The sequence below is a fragment of the Parasteatoda tepidariorum genome, chromosome 4 (genome assembly GCF_982258835.1).
Source record: "Parasteatoda tepidariorum strain Cologne lab strain chromosome 4, Ptep-v5.0, whole genome shotgun sequence".
NCBI lineage: Eukaryota > Metazoa > Arthropoda > Arachnida > Araneae > Theridiidae > Parasteatoda > Parasteatoda tepidariorum.
In genome coordinates, this window is record NC_141758.1 from 90,163,613 (window position 1) to 90,184,210 (window position 20,598).

Sequence of the window (20,598 nt, forward strand, 5' to 3'; positions counted from 1 at the left end):
CGCGAAGTCGAGCACTTTGCTTTACGATAGAACAGTTTAACGAGGACCAATACCGCACACCCTCGGTCCCTACGCAGACTGATCCAAGTGGTCACCCACCCGCAGCCAGTGATGCTTGACTTCGGTGATCTGCTGGGAACCGTGTCTTAACGATCAGTCCACTGCGGGACACGAACATCTTACACTTTCACTTTTCCATCGCCATCTCCCCGGCAAACAATGCCATCATCATCATCATCAACAACTCAATTCAATCCTAACTTCATTCACAGAGGGTAAAAGCGGATAGCATAGATCCTCTACTACACTCAACCAAAGATTGTAAAGTGTACCAGCCAATCCGTTTGGTCGAATCGTGGCGACCAGAATTAAATTTGTTTTCTAAGGGTGAAGTGATTGATCTTTCTGCCTTTATATCGATGGATACCACGAGGAAAATTAAAAAGCCTGGAATAATTTATCTAAACTTTATACCCAGGTATATAACTGTGACAAAAGTTCGTGAAATCTTTTCTGATTTTGGAGAAGTACGTAGAATATTTTTGAAACCTGGTAAGTAAAACTTGCACTGCTCATTGTATGGCAATATCTTTGCCTCACTTATTTCTTCTGTTTTTCTCAATGGGTAAGTCTGAAAGTATCCCTTCTCTTCTAGGATTTTATTTGTGAAGGAGATATTTCGATATCGTGATCGCAAAGAGCAATCGCCAAGGCGTTAATAATTGAACTTTCAAGAGTGAAAAAAAGTACTTTTCTACAGAAATTTATACGTAATATTTTCATGCATTTAGATAATCACTTATTGATGCGCTAAATTTCCGCTGATAGTGGATTTTTAATATTCCAATACAGGGTTGGGTTTTTGGACAGGACACATGGGTTTTACTGTCCTAAACTGACTAAAACTGTCTTAAAGTGTCCAAAACCTTGAACTTTGGTAAAAGATAAAAATTCTATGTGTTACCAATGTACTCATAATAATTCTATGTATCACTAAATATTTGATATTTTTTATGCAATTTAATTTAACTTTAATAAGTTAGGAAAATATATAGTAGGAAAAGGTTTATAATTTTTGAAGCCCCCCAATTCATTGAATAACAAAAGGGAATGCCCTATCCTCTATATATAATTATACTTTTATTACTGACATTTTATATTTTTGCATTAGGATAAATAATGCAATATAAAAAATAATGCAATATAAAAAATAATAATAAATTTGTTTAAAAATTAACCTTTTTAGTTTTCACAACATTTTTTTAAAATTTTTTTATAATTTCTGCATTACAGGATGATAAAAAATGCATCTATTTTAAATTTTTTTTTTTAAATATGAATATGTTAGTTTAAATTCAAAATACAAAATAACTGAAAATTGTATTAACAGTTTTGAAGGGTATAACATCAGTTTCAGTTACTGACACTGGTGATGTATCACCACTGTGCTAAAACAATAACAAGTATTAAAAATTACTTAAGCAATGCAAGTATTTCATTACTTTGGCCTATTTATTAAACCCTACATTTAAAGGAGAAGGCTTGTCTGATGTGCAAAAAGAAAGTGTTTGGTCATATTTAACTGACAAATTTCCCGAGTGCATTTCTCTTTTGACACCATTTCCAAAAACTTACTTCACAGAACCTGGTAGAACCATTAACAGGGTATCCGCGCATCTGGAAAGTCATGAAAAATCATGGAAAGTCATGAATTTCAGTATTGAACAAAATTTGACAGGAAATGTAATGATTTTTACTATTTTTAAAAAAAAATCATGGAAAGTCATGGATTTAGGTCTTTGAAAAATCTAATTTTTAAAATGGAATCTCCCTACCCCCAATTTCATCCTGTTCCTAATATCTGAATTTCTAACAAAATCTCCACTGAGTCATATTTTATTCGAATATAAAATGATTTTATCATGTTCTTTAAAAGTTATGGTGTTCTTTCAAAAAATGAAAGAAAAAATGTCGTTTCTAGAGCGAATTATCCTTTAAACTCTCTTCTGTGATTTAAGAATTATTATTATTATTTTTTTAATTTTATCAATTAAAAATTCTAGTTGAAGCAAACCAGTTATAGGCGAATTTTTTTTATTCCGAAATGAACAGAAAAATCAGGGGTATTTCTTTCTTTTCTGATGAACAAAAAAAGTATCTTTAGAATATAATTCTGCAGAAAAAAAATTTTTTTGCTTTTGTATTTTTTTCAGCTATTTTATTGTTTCAACTCTTTCCTTACTCTGTTTTTTAAGTTTAAAATCTATGAAGATGAAGAGTATAATAGTTTTGGTTATACCTATTTCGAATAATGTTATTATAATGCTTTTTTTAATTTATTGTTGCGTTTTTGTTGGAGAAAATATCAACTTCGTTAAGTTATGAAAAATTCTTAGAATTAGTCATGAAAAGTCATGAATTTGAAAATCTAAAATTTAGCAGATACCCTGCATTAAACCAGTGACATGGTAGACAGCTATTGAAAAATCAATATCATTTAGGGAATATTCCAAAGACATTTTTAAATTCATCACTCTTCTACTCTCCTGCCCAGCAATCTCAGCGTCAATTGAAAGCATGTTTTCAAATTTTGGAGTAATTTAATCAAAACTTTTGAAACTGTTTTGGTGTGAATACAGCAACTAAATTAGTTATGTGTTATTGAATGTTAACAGGACCAATTGAACTTGATTACTGATTAATCTTCCTTTGTTTAATGTTTAAATTGAAGAGTCCATCAATATTAATAAAACATAATACTTTTAAAAACAAATATTCTCTAGTAGATTTAATTATCAATGTTATTAGTTCTATGTTTATTTTACCTATTAAATATTGCTCATACAAAATTGTGACATAATTTGAGCATAAGGGTTTTGGACAGGACGGTTTAAGGATGTTTTCAAATTTTGGAGTAATTTAATCAAAAGTTTTGAAACTGTTTTGGTGTAAATACAGCAGCTAAATTAGTTATGTGTTATCAAAAGCTAAGAGGACCAATTGAACTTGATTACTGATTAATCTTCCTTTGTTTAATGTTTAAATTGAAGAGTCCATCAATATTAATAAAACATTATACTTTTAAAAACGAATATTCTCTAGTAGATTTAATTATCAATGTTATTAGCTCTAAGTTTATTTTACCTATTAAATATTGTTCGTACAAAATTGTGACATAATTTGAGTAAAAGGGTTTTGGACAGGACGGTTTAAACCGTGGATTAATCCATTCTGTTCTAAACCTTGCCAACCCTGTTCCGATATATTTCAAACAATATGGCCCAGAAAGCATGTAACCTTACGACAATCTTGTGTTTTAACTTTATTTTCATTGTCACGAAAAGGTTTGCAGTAAAAACCTTTTTTCAATGACGTAAAAATATTGCAATTTCCTACCTTTCCTCCTTTAAGGAAAAGTAAATGATTTTTAAATCTTTTCTAAAAAATATTGTTATTTAGGTTAAAAAACAAGCAAATTGTAAACCTTATTTTTTGCATTTTTGTTTGCTGTCATGATTAGATCAGCAGAAATATTAAGCGAAAACCTTTTTCAAAGGAAACGAAATAAAGCAAATATTAACCTTTTCTGCGAAAATATTAATAAATAATACTAAAATATTTTGCAAAGGACCTCATTTAAGGGAAAGCAAATAAACGAACATAAGACCATGTTTTTGGATTGTTTTTTAAGGTCTGCGAAAGTACAATACGAAAACTTTCTTTTAAAGGTTTCTCGACACAAGTATAAGAAATAGTTCTTTTTTAGAAACTTTTCATTCAAACAATCTCATTAAAAAATAAATAAAATTTAAAATTTTTTTTATCTGGAGTTTAAAATTGACTCTTCAATATTTTTTTACAAATTTTACTTTTTTCTCCAATTTGGCTTTAGGGGTCCTATGCGTTGCGGCTCCTTTAAAATGTCTGGCCTTCTCTCGTTCATTTTACCTTATTGCAAACCTAGTTATGGTATAGCAATAAAATATCCGCGAAGATAAATTTTATTTAAAATATTTATATACAGAAAAAATTCGCCCAACTGTCTCTTGTGAGCTAGAGGGTCATCGATATTAAGACTCCACGATTTATGACTAACGAGGAGTGATGGTGAAAATAAAATCAGCATTGTGCACCAACCGCCTTTATTTCCTAGACAGGCTGGTACTCGCTCTAAAGCTGGGAGGATTCAAAACCTAGACTCGCAGTTTTTTTCATCATCTTTGGAGTGAATTTAGGGACATTTTGTTCACAGAACTCGATGTATAGTGTGCAAAATATGAGACAGATCACCCTGAATAGATTTTGATCTAATGATTGAATTTTCACGTTTTATAACTCAATCTGAATTTTTCGAAGGGGTAATCTCAATAATTAGTGCAGGCGGTTATTTAAGTTACGAAATTAAACACAAAAATGTGTTTTCTCGGAATAAACATACCTTTTTTCCGACGGATTCAGATTTTGAACCCCCAAAATATAGCGGGTAGCCACAATCTGGGGAATATTGTCCCTATAGTTTGATCATGAGGGCGATCCAAAGTTTGGATGCCTCTATCTTAATTTTATATTTTGCATATTTCGCCATATATAGAGACCTTTTTAAGCGAGTTAAAAAAATTTTGAACGTAATTTTAAAATTCGTTTATCCAAAGATAATTACAAGCAGAATATAAACTTTAGTAGATATTTATTACTATTACGTTATTAAATAATTGCTGGAAATTTTTGAATTATAAGGCATACAACTTTTTATTCAATTTTTATGTTTGCAATTTTACATGGCAAAATGCAAAATCGAGCTAAATCTATCGAATTGTTTCTGTATATATTTAAAATTCGATTTCTCAGAAACTATTCAACCGACTATGCTCAAATTTTGCATATTTTCAGGTGAAATTACATATTTTAAAAGGGTGTAAAACTTTTATACCTCCTAATTTAAATTTTGTCACTGCTGTAAAAGATTTTCTCAAAAAAGTTTATAAGTTAGCAGGTATGTAAATGTTCAACCATTCCTGAAATTTTGCAGCAGTTTTTGCCTGTCAAGAATTTTTTCGTTACATTATCGGCAAAACACTGTTGAAAATAAAAAAAAAATGTAAAAGGAACTAATATAAAGAAAAATAAGTCTTTCTAAAGGGGGGGGGGGAGGCTAAAAGTCTGTTTAATTAAATTTTAATTAAGTCGTTCAAAAAATCGGAAGATAGTATTTTAAATCTGTTCTCTTTCTCTTAACGTCTTATTTGAATTATCAAACAAATATACGTCTAGAATACATAAAATTAAAATGGAAAAGCAATAAATAAAATTTTAAACGAAGTTCTTTTAAAAACTAGAAAAACTTCTATTAGCCTTATTGTACCGAAACTTTGAGGCAATGCTTAATGTTCAAACTTCGATATTCTTATTCAATTAAAAATAGTAATAAAAATAAAAGAAAATGAAAAAAAATAATGTCTTTAAATTTAACTTTTGAAAAATATTGTAAACCCCTGATTCTTCTCACTCTCAAAATGTTGTCTTAAAATCTGCTGCTTACGTCATGCGCAAATTTGCACTAATATTACGGCTACTGATCATTTACAATCTTGGAGTTTAACTTGCTTGATTTAAGTTTAAAATTGAAGTTTCTTAATGATATTCTGCTTTATTCTTCCAAGATCCAAGTTTAAGATGTTTCCCTTTAGTTGATATAAGAAGTAGGTACACTGTTTAATTGCATTTCATTTGTCTTATTAAGTATTTAATTTACGCATTGTTATTTGTTTTTTTAAGATTATCAATTAATATTAACTTAAGAATTTAAAACTTAAATTTATGCTTGGAACGGCCTTACCCAAAGGATATTAAATGGTTATTATGCTTCCTTCTTAAATTCAGTAAGTTTCAAGTAAACACTGAAACTATAATTTAAATTTAATTATCAATACTTTCATTTATTACTGTTATTACTATTTTACCTTAATTTTTTTTTTGATTTAAGATGTATTTTTTGATGTATGACAATACATTTATCGTTATTATAAAGAATGGAAATTAGCACTAACGTTAGTTAGATTTACATTAATACCAAAATATAGCCCAACAAATAAAAATAATATTTCAGAAATTGAAGATTTATCCACATTAAAAAGTTTTATGAGGCTCCAGACTACTTATCAGGATTTTAAAATAGAAACTGTGTATTACTATAATTTGAATATGATTTTTTCCAAACGTAGCATTTATAATATTTTCTTAACCCACTTTCGAGTGTATCCATGGCTAGAAGATTGTATTTGTAATTTCGGTAACTTTCCGATTAGCTTAAGCACTTTTAATTTCAAGACAGGATAATATATGTTTTATTCGTTTTCTAATCAGTATGTACATTAAAATCCGATCAATAGATAAAATATTTTCAGGATTTTCCCTTTTTTGTGCCCTGTTTATACATAAGTGCATACATCGTTATCACATAGCGCATGAATATATGCGTACATATATTGAACATATATAAATTGTGTATATACGTACAAACGTACGGGCGTGCAAATATACCCACATTTACATAGATACATTATGTATTCATATAAAGTATGTGTGTATCTACATATATGTGAATTAACGTACATAAGATTATGCATACTTATATGTACTACTTAAAGTATATATACGTATGCACGATACACAAAAAATAAATGGACCATTCTAAATAAGTTTTCATCTAATGATCGTATCTTCACATTCAAGGACTCAATCTTAAAGGTTCGAGAGGATGACATATATGCTAATTACTTAGTGCCCACGATATTTTAAGTTACGAAATCAGCAGGGATGAGATTCTTCCGCGGATTCGCGGATTTCCGCTTTTTCTCAGATTTCTCCATTTTTCCCGCTAATTTCCGCCGAAATTTTTTTTTGCACAAGTTAAAATATTTTATGAGGAATTTAATTTTCCGCGGAGCGAAATTATTGAAGTCCTCCTCCCTCTGAAGTTTCTCTAAAAATCATTTCCTTGGGATAAAACTGGTTGACCTTTATACAGGGATGAGATTTTTTTCGCTTTTGTCTCTCGAATTTCAGCTTTTTTATCAAAAACTCAGATTCTCTAAAAGTTTCGTTTTTTTATTTATTTATTTATTTATAAATATCCCGTTTTTTTTAAAAAAAATTCAGTCGTTGAAGTCAAATTATTATATTTATTTACGATTTTCAAAGAAAAACAGAAAATTCAAGCTACGTCCTAGCTGCTAATCCTTCCGCATGTTTACTTATATTAGCTATTTTATCCGTCGGCGGGATAGCTCGTATTTTCGTAATTTAGACGTCACTGCTTCTTGTATTCTGGAGAGAAAGCAAACAAAAAAAGCGAAAAAAAATAGAGGTGGATTTGTGGTGAAAATATTTATTTGCTCATTCAATTAATCTTGTAAGTTTTTATTTATAGTGTAGACAAAAAACAATTCAAACAATCCTTTTAGAAATCCCAAGTCCCGACTCTGCAAATATCTCGATTTTTATTCACGCGATTTTAATATCAATCATCGATTTTCGTATTTACCTGATTTAAAAGTTGAACGTTGCGATTCTTATTCAGGCCATTTAAATATTGAACATTGCGATTCTTATTTACGAGATTTAAAAAACCAATTTCGCGATTTTTATTTACGAGCTTTTAAAACCCTATGTAGCTACCCGAGCTTAAAATCCAATGTCGTGATTCGTTTTTGCGGTTGTAATATCGCGCGATTTTAAAATTATGCATCTTGATCTAAAAATTATGCATCATGATTTGTATTTTCGCATTTTTTAAATTCGATGTAGAGTTTCATATGCACGTGATTTAAAAGCCTCATATCGGGATTTATAATCACATGGATTGCAAGTTTAAACAAAAATTAGACAAAAAAAGTGCGATTTTTATATATATATATATATATATTCTTGGATTTCCTCTTTTTTACTTTCTGACTACTCTCATCCCTGAATCAGACACGAAAACATACTTTCTCTGAACAAACATGCCTTTTTTATGGTGTTTCTTGGGTTTTTGACTCTCAAATTATAGGGGTGGCCGTAATCTGGAAAAAAATAGTCCCAATAGTTATAGTCAGAAGAGAGGTTCAAAGTTTGTACCCCTTAATGTTAATATTTTTTACGTATGAGACCACATCTTGAGAGCATCTTAAATGAATTGAAAATTTGTTTGCACTCAATTAAAAAATTTGTTTGTCCAAAGCTAATTCCATGCAAAATATAAATTTTAGTCAAAATAATATTTTTTTATTATTTTATTCAATGATAGTCTAAAAAATTTTGAATTTAGGTTAAACAATTTTAAATGGCAAAGCGCAACATTTGAACGAAATCAATCGAATAGCTCTTGAAAATGTGACTTTTTCAAAATTCAATTTTTCAGGAACTCTTCGATCCATTCTACTCAAATGTTGTATTTTGCGATTTAAAATTTCCTTCTTTAAAATGTCATAAAAAATTCTATACTTTAATAATCCAAAATTTTTTGGCTATTATAAAATAAAATTTAAAAAAAGTAAATATTTACTAAAAGTTATATTTTGCAAAGAATTATCTTTGGATAAACAAAATTTATGTTTGTATGCAAAATTATTTTAATTCGTTTTAAAAGTTCTCAAGACATGGTGAAATACTCAAAAAGTCATATTAACATTAAAGAGTCTAAGCTTTGGACTCAGACCTCACTATTGGGACGATTTATTTCAGATTGCGAATACCCGTTGGACGGCTCTTTTGACCAACCTATTATTAGGACCATATTTCCCAGAGTGCGGCTACGCCCTATATTTTGTGGGACAGAAATGTGCATCCGTCGAGAAAAGGCATGTTTTTCAGAGAAGGTACGTTTTATTTTTGTCTAATTTAATAACATAAAATATGGTTTGCATTAATTAATTAACATATTTGAGATCCTTTGAACCCTTAAGATTGAGTTCAAGAACGTAAATATCCGATCATTGGATCATCTCGCAGTAGAGTGAACTTTAAGACACTGTTCCCAGTAGAACCCCGAAGTCAAGGATCACTGGCTACGGTCAGTGTATGGATGGGTGATCACTTTGATCAACCTACAAAGGAACCAAAGGTGTGCGGTATCTATCCTAATTAAACTTTTCAACCATTAGGATCTCGATTTCACTCGCATGTCGTCAAGCAGGAGATCCATCCCCTCTGCAGAGGATCAAAATTGTGTTGACATGTCTTCATACCATCCTCAGAAATGTTTCCCAACTCTACACCAATAGCCCATTGTTCATCGTTAGTGCTACATAGACCAACAAAAACAACCGATCATTAGATCAAAAAAATTTCAGAGTGGTCTGCTTTTTGTTTTCAACAAATAATTTATTCATTCCACGTTCATATGACATACAATGTACTCACGTGTGCATGTACTATATGCATGTAGTGTCTAATAACAATGTTATTCATAAAACGATATTTAAAGTGACCACATAAATATAATTATATACTGCTTGTGTATGCATGTATTTTTACTTATACGTGTGTATGCATGCATTTTTATTTATACGTGTATATGCACCTGTATACAAGTAATGTATGCATGCATTCCTGTAGGTACAATATACGTTTGTGTCTATGTACGTACATACAATTCATGTGTATATGCATAAAATTTCATTCATTATACGCAAGTATGCTCACAAAAATGTCCTCTTATTTTTCAGAGAAAGGAGAATATTTGACCAGGAAGTAATTTATTTTAATGAGGATTGTTTCGCTAATTCCTTCATGTTAAATATGTTGTATATTCACTGGTGGTTATTATACCTATAATATCATTTGTTTATGTATTGACGAAATAGTTGATTTAATTATGGTGTATCTGTTTTGTATTATTCACTAATGGTTATTATACAGATAATATTTTTATATAACAAAATACCTAATATAATTATGGCATGTCTGATATGTACTAATGCACTTGTCATATACTAATTGTTATGATAATCATAATATTTATTTGTTGTTGTGTGTTAAAAAAATATGTTTGGAGCTTCTACATTCATTAAACGATTTCTTTTAAAAAAATATTTTGTTATCATTAAATTTCCTACATTTATCATATCATACATATTAAGTAAGAGATAAATAATCAGTTGAATTTATTTATTTTGACAAAAGAAGATATTTCATGTTAATTTTCTTTGATATACAAAGAACTGAACATTTTTGCACTCATTAAAACTTCTCACACCGCATAAATTTCCGAATAAGAAAGACGAAAATATACAGACCCTCTTTAAGTATTACATATGTTCTATTTATTTTGTGTTTTCATTAATCAAATCGTCAAATAAAAAAAATTTCATATTAAACGATATTTTAACTTGTAAATCTCTAAGTTCTTACAGCAAAGTAAGTCGGACTGATAAAAAATGACTGTTTTCCCCAAAATAATCAAGCAAAATAGATGGAAAGGAGAATTTTTCTCGGATTGAGAAGCTATAAGAAGTAAAAAATATAACGAATAATGAAACGCGCCGTCACACAATCGTGGGAGAGATGACATCACGTTCGGAATGACGTTTTAGCTGACGTACACTAGCAATAGTATTAAAATGCATTGTCAATGAAAATCTCATGACAAGGTAGATTTTAGCTGAGCATACGAAACGCTGCAAACGGAAACCTTATAATTATGTAGATTTAGGATGATTTTCATCTTAGAACTAGCGTTATTCAAGGTTTTTATTTTCACTTGAAAACCCTAAGACAACCTCGTTTTAAGGTTGTTAGGTAGAAGGTTGTTTTCCAAGGTTTTGGATTAGGGTAATGTGCGTAGAATAGAGCAGATTGTCGCCGACCTCGTTTTAAGGTTAGAAGGTTTACATGTAAACCGTGTAAAAACCCTTTTTAGGTTTACATGAAAAGGTTTTTGTTGGGTGAAAAAAACCTTATATTGCTATCTGGGTGGAAAATTTCAATTGTGCATTTGAGTATTTACTTTTTAGAGCAATAATTCTATCGATTTTTTGGCAGTTATTACTATTGCTTCCTCGCTATAGTTTTTAAATCCGATATTTTTTATGCAATATTATTTATTACAACAACCAAATCTTGAAACTAAACACTCGTTCGCATGATTTCGTTGTCAATCTAATTTTCTATCCCAACGAGATGCGAGAATATCCCTCATAATTATTTTAATTGAAATTCAGGGATGAGATTTTTCCGCTTTTTTCACTTTTATCTCTTGAATTTCAGCTGTTTTATCAAAAATTCAGATTTTCTAAAAATTTCTTTTTTTTTAAAAAATAAATATTCCGCTTTTTCAGAAAATTCACCGATTTTCAAAGAGAAACAGAAAATTCAAACTACATAGCTACCAATTCTTCCTCATTTTTACTTATTTTAGCTATTTTCTCCCCTTTTACATGCAGCAAATAAGATTATCCGCATTTTTACCCGCCCGCTAGATAGCTCCGATTTTCGTAGTTCAAAAGATGCTGCTTCTGACAAGCCTGGAATCTGCTAATATCTTGATTCTTATTCACACGATTTTAATATTTATTTATTTATTTTTTTCCTAACTGCAGGCATTAAACTTTAACGCTCTTCGCCGAGGAAGATGCCAGAAGTGTTACTCATTTAACGTTATCCAGTGGGCACCTGTGAACCTAAGTCACAGAGGCGAGCAACATTACCCACGCCACACTGCCACATACCCATTTTATAGGGTGGGCCACATTCACACAATAGAGAAAAAAACATAGAGTGAAACATCCATGCCCTGCGCCGGATTCGAACCAACAGCCAGAGGCTTTGCAGTCAGACAGGCTAATGACTTGACCATCGGCTGGCACGATTTTAAAATCAAACGTAGCTTTTCATATTTGCGTGATTTTGAAGTTGCATGTTGCGATTCTTATTCACGCGATTTGAATATTGTACATTGCGATTCTTATGTACGAGATTTAAAAATCAGATATTGTGATTTGTATTTACGACCTTCCTAAGACCAATGTAGCGATTCGTATTCACGCCAGTTTAAAATTCAATGTCTTGATTTGCTCATGCAGTTATAATATCAAACATTGATTTTCGTATTTATACGTGATTTAAAAATAAGACATTGGAATTCACATTCACGCATTCTAAAAATTATGCATCATGATTCTTATTTACGCGATCTAAAAATTATGAATCGTGAGTTGTATTTATATATTTTGAAAATTCTATATCCCAGTTTGTATTTTCTCATTTTCAAAATCGTAAATCTAGTTTCATATTCATGTGATTTCAAAATCCATAATTATTATTCATCTTCACGCAATTTTAAGATCAACTGTCGCGATTCTTGTAAGAAGTGAAATTTTTTTAAAATTAGTTACTATAAAGGTGACTGTTTTTCTAACGACGATTATTAGTATATGTAGGTGTTACAACATCTGAGAAACTGGAAGGGAATATATTCAACATTTACATTCTGTGCTTGCAAAGAAGAAAAAGTAGGATTTGTCCCAAGATGTTTGAAGATGAACTAACGACTAAATATAGCTAACATAAAAGATATAGCAAGCAAAAGCAATCACTTAAAAAGTGATTAATTTATTTTTTTTGGAAAAAGAGTTAATTAACTCATCATCAAAATTTTAAATTATAATTGCTGTTATTTATGCTATAAAATGCAAAATTCTTATCAAATGAAAAATAATTATCTAAGCAGTTGCTGATTGCCATGTAATTTTTCAAACTAAAATAGCAATTTTTGTATATTAAGGAGTAGTTATGTATGTTGCGTATGTTGTATTTCTACTTCACTGTTATTGATATGTTTCACAGGGCTCTAGTTAGATTAGACTATAATATGAACATAATGATTCTGTCCATTGTAAAAGTTTTTTTCCCCCAAAATAATTTAAAAAGTAATATCACTGATACATTTGCTATAAATTACATAACAGTATTTATTAAAATAAATGAAATATTTATGTATGTTCTCAGTAGTTTTAATTTGCTAAACCAGGTAGTTTTTCCAGTAATAAGTCTCTTATGTGAACTGTGGAAAAATATAATTTCCAACTTTATTTTTTCAATTGGTAATTTTTATTTTCACTAAATGTTAAGTATCAATGTAATCATTTATATAATAATAGATTAGTACACAATTGTATGTCAACACATTATTTATTATCTTAAACTGTCAGGAATTTATTATTAAAGGGTTGCGCTTGCGTAAAATTTACTAGTGTAGAAATTCAGCTTTTTTGCCTTTTGGCTAATCTCATCCCTGAAAATTACATGTTCAATTAAAAAAAAAAATTTTTTTGTAAACACAGCTTTTTTGTTATTTTAAATTAGTAGCAACAGTTGGTTGGACCTGTTTGGACGCATTCTTCTTCTTTTATCATTTTCTACATGCTCTTTGTAATTAAATAAATGCCGCATCAATTCCATTTAGAATTGTATCTGAGGAATACATCCCAGTGTCAATACATTATCACCAAATTTTGTCGACTTCTGGGCAGTGACGTGTGAGAAGCTAAAAAATACCTTGTAGGAAGGGACAAACTGGTAGTAATCTTCAGGCAAACCTCCACATACCTTTAAATTTTTATAAATTCTAATATCCTTTGGCATCTTGCCAATTCTTGTAGGTGCAAATATGTACAAATATGAAAATATTGCAATTGGTCAGGGTTGGGTTTTTGACGTCAAAAAGTGGTTTTTGACACGACAAGGGTATAATACTGGTTTAAACCGTCAAAAATGTCAAAAACTAAAGTTTGCCAAAAAAATATATAAACTTCAAAACTACCAACAGTTGCCATGCATTATATTGAAATTTAATTATACTATAGGTAATCAGCAGGTTTTAAGATATTTTTTAATTAAAATTAAGGTAAAATAACAGATTTAAAATCTCAGAAATTTATATTCAAATGCATGTGCAGAAAAATTTTGCACAAAATTTTTTTAAATATTTATATTTTGAAAAAAAAAATTTTTTTTTTGATACTTAAGAAAATTAAAAGTTTATTACTATGCATTTTTGACATATAAGGAACATATAACTAATATTTATAAGGAACTTACAAGTTATGTTGTATAAATACAAACTTGATACAAGTGTATGAAAAAAAATTTTAATGTTATACCGAATATCTTTATTATCCAGTATGTTAATTTGAATTTAAAAGTAGTTATATTTGGGAATAATGATAAATATAATTCATATTGTTTATTATATTTATTTATAATTATTACACTTACCAATTTAAAACAATTTTTACCTCTTAATTTGTTTCCCCCCCTTGTATTAAGAATACAAATAATGCATATCTTGAAAGCAAGAAGTAATTATTCAACAGCTGAATATTTAGATATTCAACAAAACTATGTATATAGTATTCAGCAAAATGAAATTCACAAGTATTTGGATAAACTAAATTTTCAGCATAGTAAATGAATAGGCTGAATATACTGTAAATCGACACTAACTACTCTGTGTATTTAACAGAAAGCACTTAAATTTGTATTGTCTTATGTTAAAAAGATTATTAAGAAGATTTAAAAGAATATTAAAAAGATTTTTCTTTAAAAGATGTCTAATGTACAAAACTGCTAATGTTTATCTTTAAAAATGTCTAATTTTTAGTATAATCTCCTACACTAAATTTGGTTATAAATAAATTTCTTAATAATATCACTGCAGATTTTCAATAACACATGAAAATGAATACATAATATTACAAAAGATGTGAGCTTTCAAAAGTACAAGATTTTGGTTACTATTCAAAATATAAGTGTTTCTTCAAAATTTTAAATTTGTTTTTTCTAGAACATATTTAGAAACACTATCCTTTATAAAAAATATATAAATTTTATGTATTAATTAAATTTCACATATGAATATAGGTTTTTGACATTTTTGACAGTGAGGTTTTTGACGTGACGGTTAAAACCATGGTTTAAACTGTCAAAAACTGTCACATGTCAAAAACCTGCCAACCCTGCAATTGGTGATGCATGGAACTTTATCGCACCTTCTATATGTGAATGAATAAGATGATTTTAAAAAATGTATTTACTTTAAGCATTTTAATATTTATAAATGTTTTCTTTTCATACTGCAGAAAAGACTAGACCTGGAAAACAAGGTAAAATTTTTACCGAAGGTTGGGTAGAATTTACGAAAAAGAAGGTTGCAAAGAGAGTAGCTGAGTGCCTTAATGGCACTCAGGTTGGTGGAAAAAGGCGTACGCCATATTATGATTCGCTATGGAGCATAAAATATCTGCCTAAGTATGTATATTTTTATTAATTTATTTTTTAATGTTAAGTTATGTTTAAGTCTACAACTAGGGAATCTGATTATGTAAATCAAAATATATTATGTTTAATTATTAAAGTACCGTAGGGAACCGATTATCCGGAACGATTGGGACCATCGCTATTCCGGATAACTGATTTTTCCTGTTTTCTGAATCGATACAAAAAGCAATTTTTTTTATTCTTAAACCCAACTAAAAAAAAGAGAAAGAAATATTTGGAAATAAAAAGAAGATAAAACGATGAAGTAATACACTAATGATTATTTCCAAAATGATGGTAAGAAGGTAAATATCTTTCAAAAAAGAAAGAAAAATACTAAAATCTTATGAGGAAAAAAAACATGTTTTAAAAAAAATTGGCGGAAAATTTATAGAATTTCGTTCCGGTTTTCTGATTTCCGGATAACGGGTTCTGTACTGTATTATGTTTAATGTGCTGGTTACATGTCTATACAGGTGACTTGGTCTCTGGCTTTTTTCTGGGCGCTAATCTCCAGCGAAGATATTTGCTTTTGCCTTCCGGTTTAAGCTTCCACATTTCATTTTGATCGAGACTTACAATCAGTTCTTGTGACAGTCGAGCAACTTTACAATCAATGAGATTCTTTTAAAGGAGCAATTATCCTTTCTAACTTTATTTCTGCACGAAAAACTTTGTGGAACGCTGAGATAGGGCGGTTAACTATCGACCTCGTGATCTACGCCATCCGTGTGTATAATGACCTGGTATCCAATAGATATTTTTTAAATAACAAATTGCTAACATTGTCATGGAATCACCCATTAAAAATATTAAGTAAGGTATGGTTTTTACCGCAGAATATAATCTTGCAAAAGTAATCACTTTCTATATTTTCAATTTCTTTTACAAATATCTTGCACAGCATTAATGAGAGTGAACATTACTTTCTTATAATTTTTCTACAGTTTCTTTGTAAGTATTAGAGCTTTATTTCAAGCTTTACACTTTGTTTTAATACAAACTCCTTGCTGTAAAAAATCATTCCTTGCTTGTACCTCTTACAACTTGTGGTTTAAATGCAAGCTTAATTAAGTAAGTTTTTTATAATTGAACAATCTGTTTTATAAATGTAATTAATTTTTAATAAATTTTCATTTGGGCAACCATCCCAGATAGGCCTTGGCCTTCCTCAGAATGCAATCCTGTGTCACATGTTCTTGGCTAAGGTTTCCCAGACAGTTTAATAGTTTTCTGTTTTTTTTTCTTTCTAGGCAGGGTTAAGTTTTGATCTCCCACTTTTTCAGTACCAGATAGTTTAACAAAACAGATATTTTTTAGTGGCTCAATTATCAACCTAGCTTATCAAGTGTACTTTTTTTCTTTGCTAAAAATTTAATAGTAGTAAATTAGAGCTTCATAATTTCTTATTCCTTTAATGAAAAATTCAGCATAATTAATTTAATTTAAATGTATTGATAATAATTTAAAATGAACAAAAAATATATATGAGTAATCATATATTTATTATATCTAAAGAATATAAAAATTTGGTTTACACATTTCATTGAATTTTAATTTAAAAGTTAACTGAAAGATTTCAAGTTCTATAGAAAATTTGTTGTTATAACAAGTAAATGCTGTTAAGAAAATTATATTACCCAATATTTTATTTCTTACATAACAATACCTTTTTCATAAATGTCTAGCGTAAATTTTTTTCTCCGTATTATTATACATGTTCTGTATTTTAAATTAGTGTTAATGTGCTAACATTTCTGTAAGTTAACTGTTTTTTATTCTGTCAAGACTGTTTATCTGTTCTAGATTTCAATGGAGCCACTTGAGTGGAAAGAAAGCATATGAGAAATCTAAAAAAGTTCACAAAATGAAAGCAGAAATCTCTAAAATTAAACGAGAGATAAATTTCTATTCTAGAGGTATTGAGAAAAAGTTTTTTCTGTGTTTTCGCATTAGTTTAAAAGGATAATATATTCATAAAATTCCTGTGAGTCTCAGTTAATAGATTTTGTGATTTTTTTTTATTTTTTTATTTTAGGATTGTCCTATAAGAAGATACAGTAGCTAACCCTGTGTCATGAACTTAATTTAGAATGCTGCTTTAAAAAAAACTGAGTATGTTTTTCTTTTTTTCTTCCATTTTAGAATTATTGCATAATGAAAAATTTTTTTAAAGATAGACAAAAACTTTTTGTAAGAAATAAAATATCTAATAGCTAAATGCTATGTTTTTTTTTTTTTTTTAATTTTTTTTATTGAAAAGAAATTAAGAAATGTATATATTGCATTTAAGCTAATTTCAGCCAGGGTAGACTGATTTAAACTAAGCATTAAAAAAAAAATTTTTTTATTTCAAAATAAATTTTAATAATTAAAATTTCTAATTGTATAAATTCTTTCAGTTTAATTATAACCAAGTGAATAAATAATATATAGCTTTTTCTCTTATTTTGCACTTTTAAGTGTTTGTATAGAATCAATGAATTAATGTTAGTAAATTTACAAGAAAATAATCCAAACATTTTTATACTAACTTTAAGAAAAACAATATTTTTCTTTTAGCAGCAAATTTTTTGACAGATTTTGCATGGCAAAACTTTTGGCGAAATTTGAAAGCTTTTAGAATTTATGCCATTTTTTTGCCTTGCAAAATGTAATTGGACAAAAATAAAGAAAGGACGTTAATAATTTTTTCTAGCTTTAATACCAGCAATTTTGAAGACATTCTGTAGAATTGTGTTATTTATATAGGATTCTTTTAGAATTATAGTGGTATTAAAACGGAGAGAAGTTTTAATCTTCATGATATCTTGCTTTCCTACTTCCTTTATTTGCCCGTGCGACTTTGGTTGCATCACACATATCAAATTTTGACGTAATTAACATGATATATAATAATGCTATTCCGACAATTTCTAGTTCCACCTATAGTTTGAATAGGGGGAAAGGTTGAAGAATGTGCTACTCGAAGATTTAAAAAATTTCAATTGAAATAGTTTCTTAAGAATTTTCATAAAGCGACAAGTCATTTATTTACAATTACAAAAGTCTAAAATTTTTTTTAACAGACTGAATTATATGTATAAATTATGATGGTCATAAGCTATATTGCTTTATAAAATAATACCATTGAAAAATGATATCTAAAATGTTTCAGACTGCATCTAGTAAGAAGGTTAATATTTCAGATACAGCTTTAAAAAAGGCTGAAGAAATGTTTACTGAAGTGGTGCAGGCTGAAGAGGATTCTGTCAGTGATGATAAAGGTGTGAAATCTGTCACTAGAAAATACATTTAAAACCGAAAGGAGCAGCTTGTCTTTCGATTACAAATCAGCTAACATCCCGGGCCCAGTGAAGGATAAGCATTTGAATGAGAATGTTAGTAAATATACAAATATGAAAATTTACAAAAATTGTTTTTTTCTACATGTATAAATATCAACATAATCTGTTTTGGAGGCAAATTGTCTCATTAGACTGAAAAAGGTTAAAATTTATTTGCAGATATAATAGAAATATAATTACTTTTAGAGACAAAATAAAAAAGATTTGATATTAATCTTTATGGATATGTGCCTCTCATGTGTTTTGTGAACACTTTTTTAAGGATGCTTATTTATTTTTATGTATCAATAGAAACATTTCTCAATTTCAAGTCAAAAAGAATTTTAGCAAATAAATTTAAAAATATTTAGATCTTTCAAAACAGGCCTAAAGTTTTATTTTATTATTTTGGTCAAAAAATGTAAATTAGAAAAAAATATAAAAGTTAGAATATGAAATAACTAACAAAAAATAGTTTAGATTATAAAATAATAGTAAAAAAATTATTTATAAAATGTAATATGTGTACGATACATCCAAACCAAACCTAGCAAAGTATACATAATATTTTTTATCTAACCAGAAATCTACATAAACTCTAGCCCAAAGATTGAGTTGAAAATATGTTATTTTATATTGACCTAAATATTACATTTCCTTAGAATTTTTTTTTATCGTTACTGGTTAAAATATGAAATATGAGATTTTAGGTCACTTCCAGAAGACCTACAACTTTTTATCAGATAGAAATTTTGAATTTCTTAAAAAATTGTGGTGCAACCTAAAATATAATAACTAAAATTTTAATAGCAACATTACAAGTTAATGCATATTTTCAGCAATTGTTAGATGTAACAAAATTGCAATTACTGTTTGGGCTACTGTATTGGCTATAAATGAAAAGAGTATCACTTTTTAGTCAGCTGTTACATTTAAAAAAAATGGACTTAGTCTATAAAGCTCCTTACATGTTTTGAAGACACAAAGTATTACAAAATTTGAATAGAGATACTCTAGGCCAAAAGTTAGTTATGGCACTACTTTTTGAGGGGAATAAAACTTTGTATTAATATTGTATCATTGTATTATTATTGTAGAATTTTTGTAATCATTAAAATAATTTGAGTAATTTTGTAAACATTCTTTATTATCTCAAATTTCTTAGTTTTGTACCATATTCTTCAGATTTCATTTTATTCAATGTCAATTATCCTGTAGTGAAAAATTCTTCTGCCTTCATAAGTTATCATTTTCTTTTTAATTTATGTGTTCTAAATAATATGAAAATGTCAGAAATTATCAGACCATGTATTTATTTCAAATGAAATAAAATTGAATGAATGGCATATTTGTGCTCGATAATTTTTTCCTTGATAATTTATATAAAAAATATTTATTCCATAAGAAACTAAATTTAGAAAAAAAAAAATATTGCTTCACTTGAATTATTTTATGTTTTCAACTCTTTGTTATGTAAAATAACAAATTAGCAATTTTATTTATAATAATTATTTGTTATGTTAAATTAAATAACAAATAATTATTATAAAATAACAGAATATTCAGTTATGTGGCACATTTGAAAAGTAAGCAAAATAAATTATAATTAATTTTTGATGCGTAAAAAATGATTATAAATATATTTAATAAGAAATATTGCTTGATTATTGCACAGTAGTGCATGGGATCCAAAATCGCATTTTCACTTCAGACCAATATTATACTAATTTATTAACTACATTGCACTGTGGAACAAAAATCATTTTTCGCGGTTCAAAATAAAAAAAAAAAAAAGAAGTTATAAGAAAAAAAAAATCTCAATAGTGCATGGGATATTTATTGTAAAATGTCCAAGGAATATGATGGTGTATTTTGGTTTATTAATGGGAAAAAAACCAATTAAATGGAAACAAAGTCAAAGTAAAAAAAAAATTAATTTTTCAGTTAAATTTTTATTAATATGATAAATCCTTAT

General features: G+C 28.4%; 1 protein-coding gene across 4 annotated transcripts; it reads left to right on the forward strand.

Moving 5' to 3' along the window:
• Positions 1-148: 148 nt before the first annotated feature.
• On the forward strand, positions 149-19,969 carry LOC107455333 (uncharacterized). 4 transcript variants are annotated; one of them, XM_043043045.3, is made up of 5 exons: positions 149-552; positions 15,120-15,288; positions 17,104-17,216; positions 17,336-17,412; positions 18,486-19,969. In XM_043043045.3, the coding sequence occupies exons 1-4, from the start codon at positions 420-422 to the stop codon at positions 17,359-17,361; spliced, it is 441 nt and encodes a 146-aa protein (XP_042898979.1). In that variant the 5' UTR covers positions 149-419; the 3' UTR covers positions 17,362-17,412; positions 18,486-19,969. The 4 variants fall into 4 exon arrangements, with proteins under 4 accessions (XP_042898979.1, XP_087017732.1, XP_087017731.1 ...); XM_087161606.1 differs by having other exon boundaries at positions 233-552; positions 17,086-17,216; positions 18,455-19,969; XM_087161605.1 differs by having other exon boundaries at positions 234-552; positions 17,086-17,216.
• The last annotated feature ends 629 nt before the right edge of the window (positions 19,970-20,598 follow it).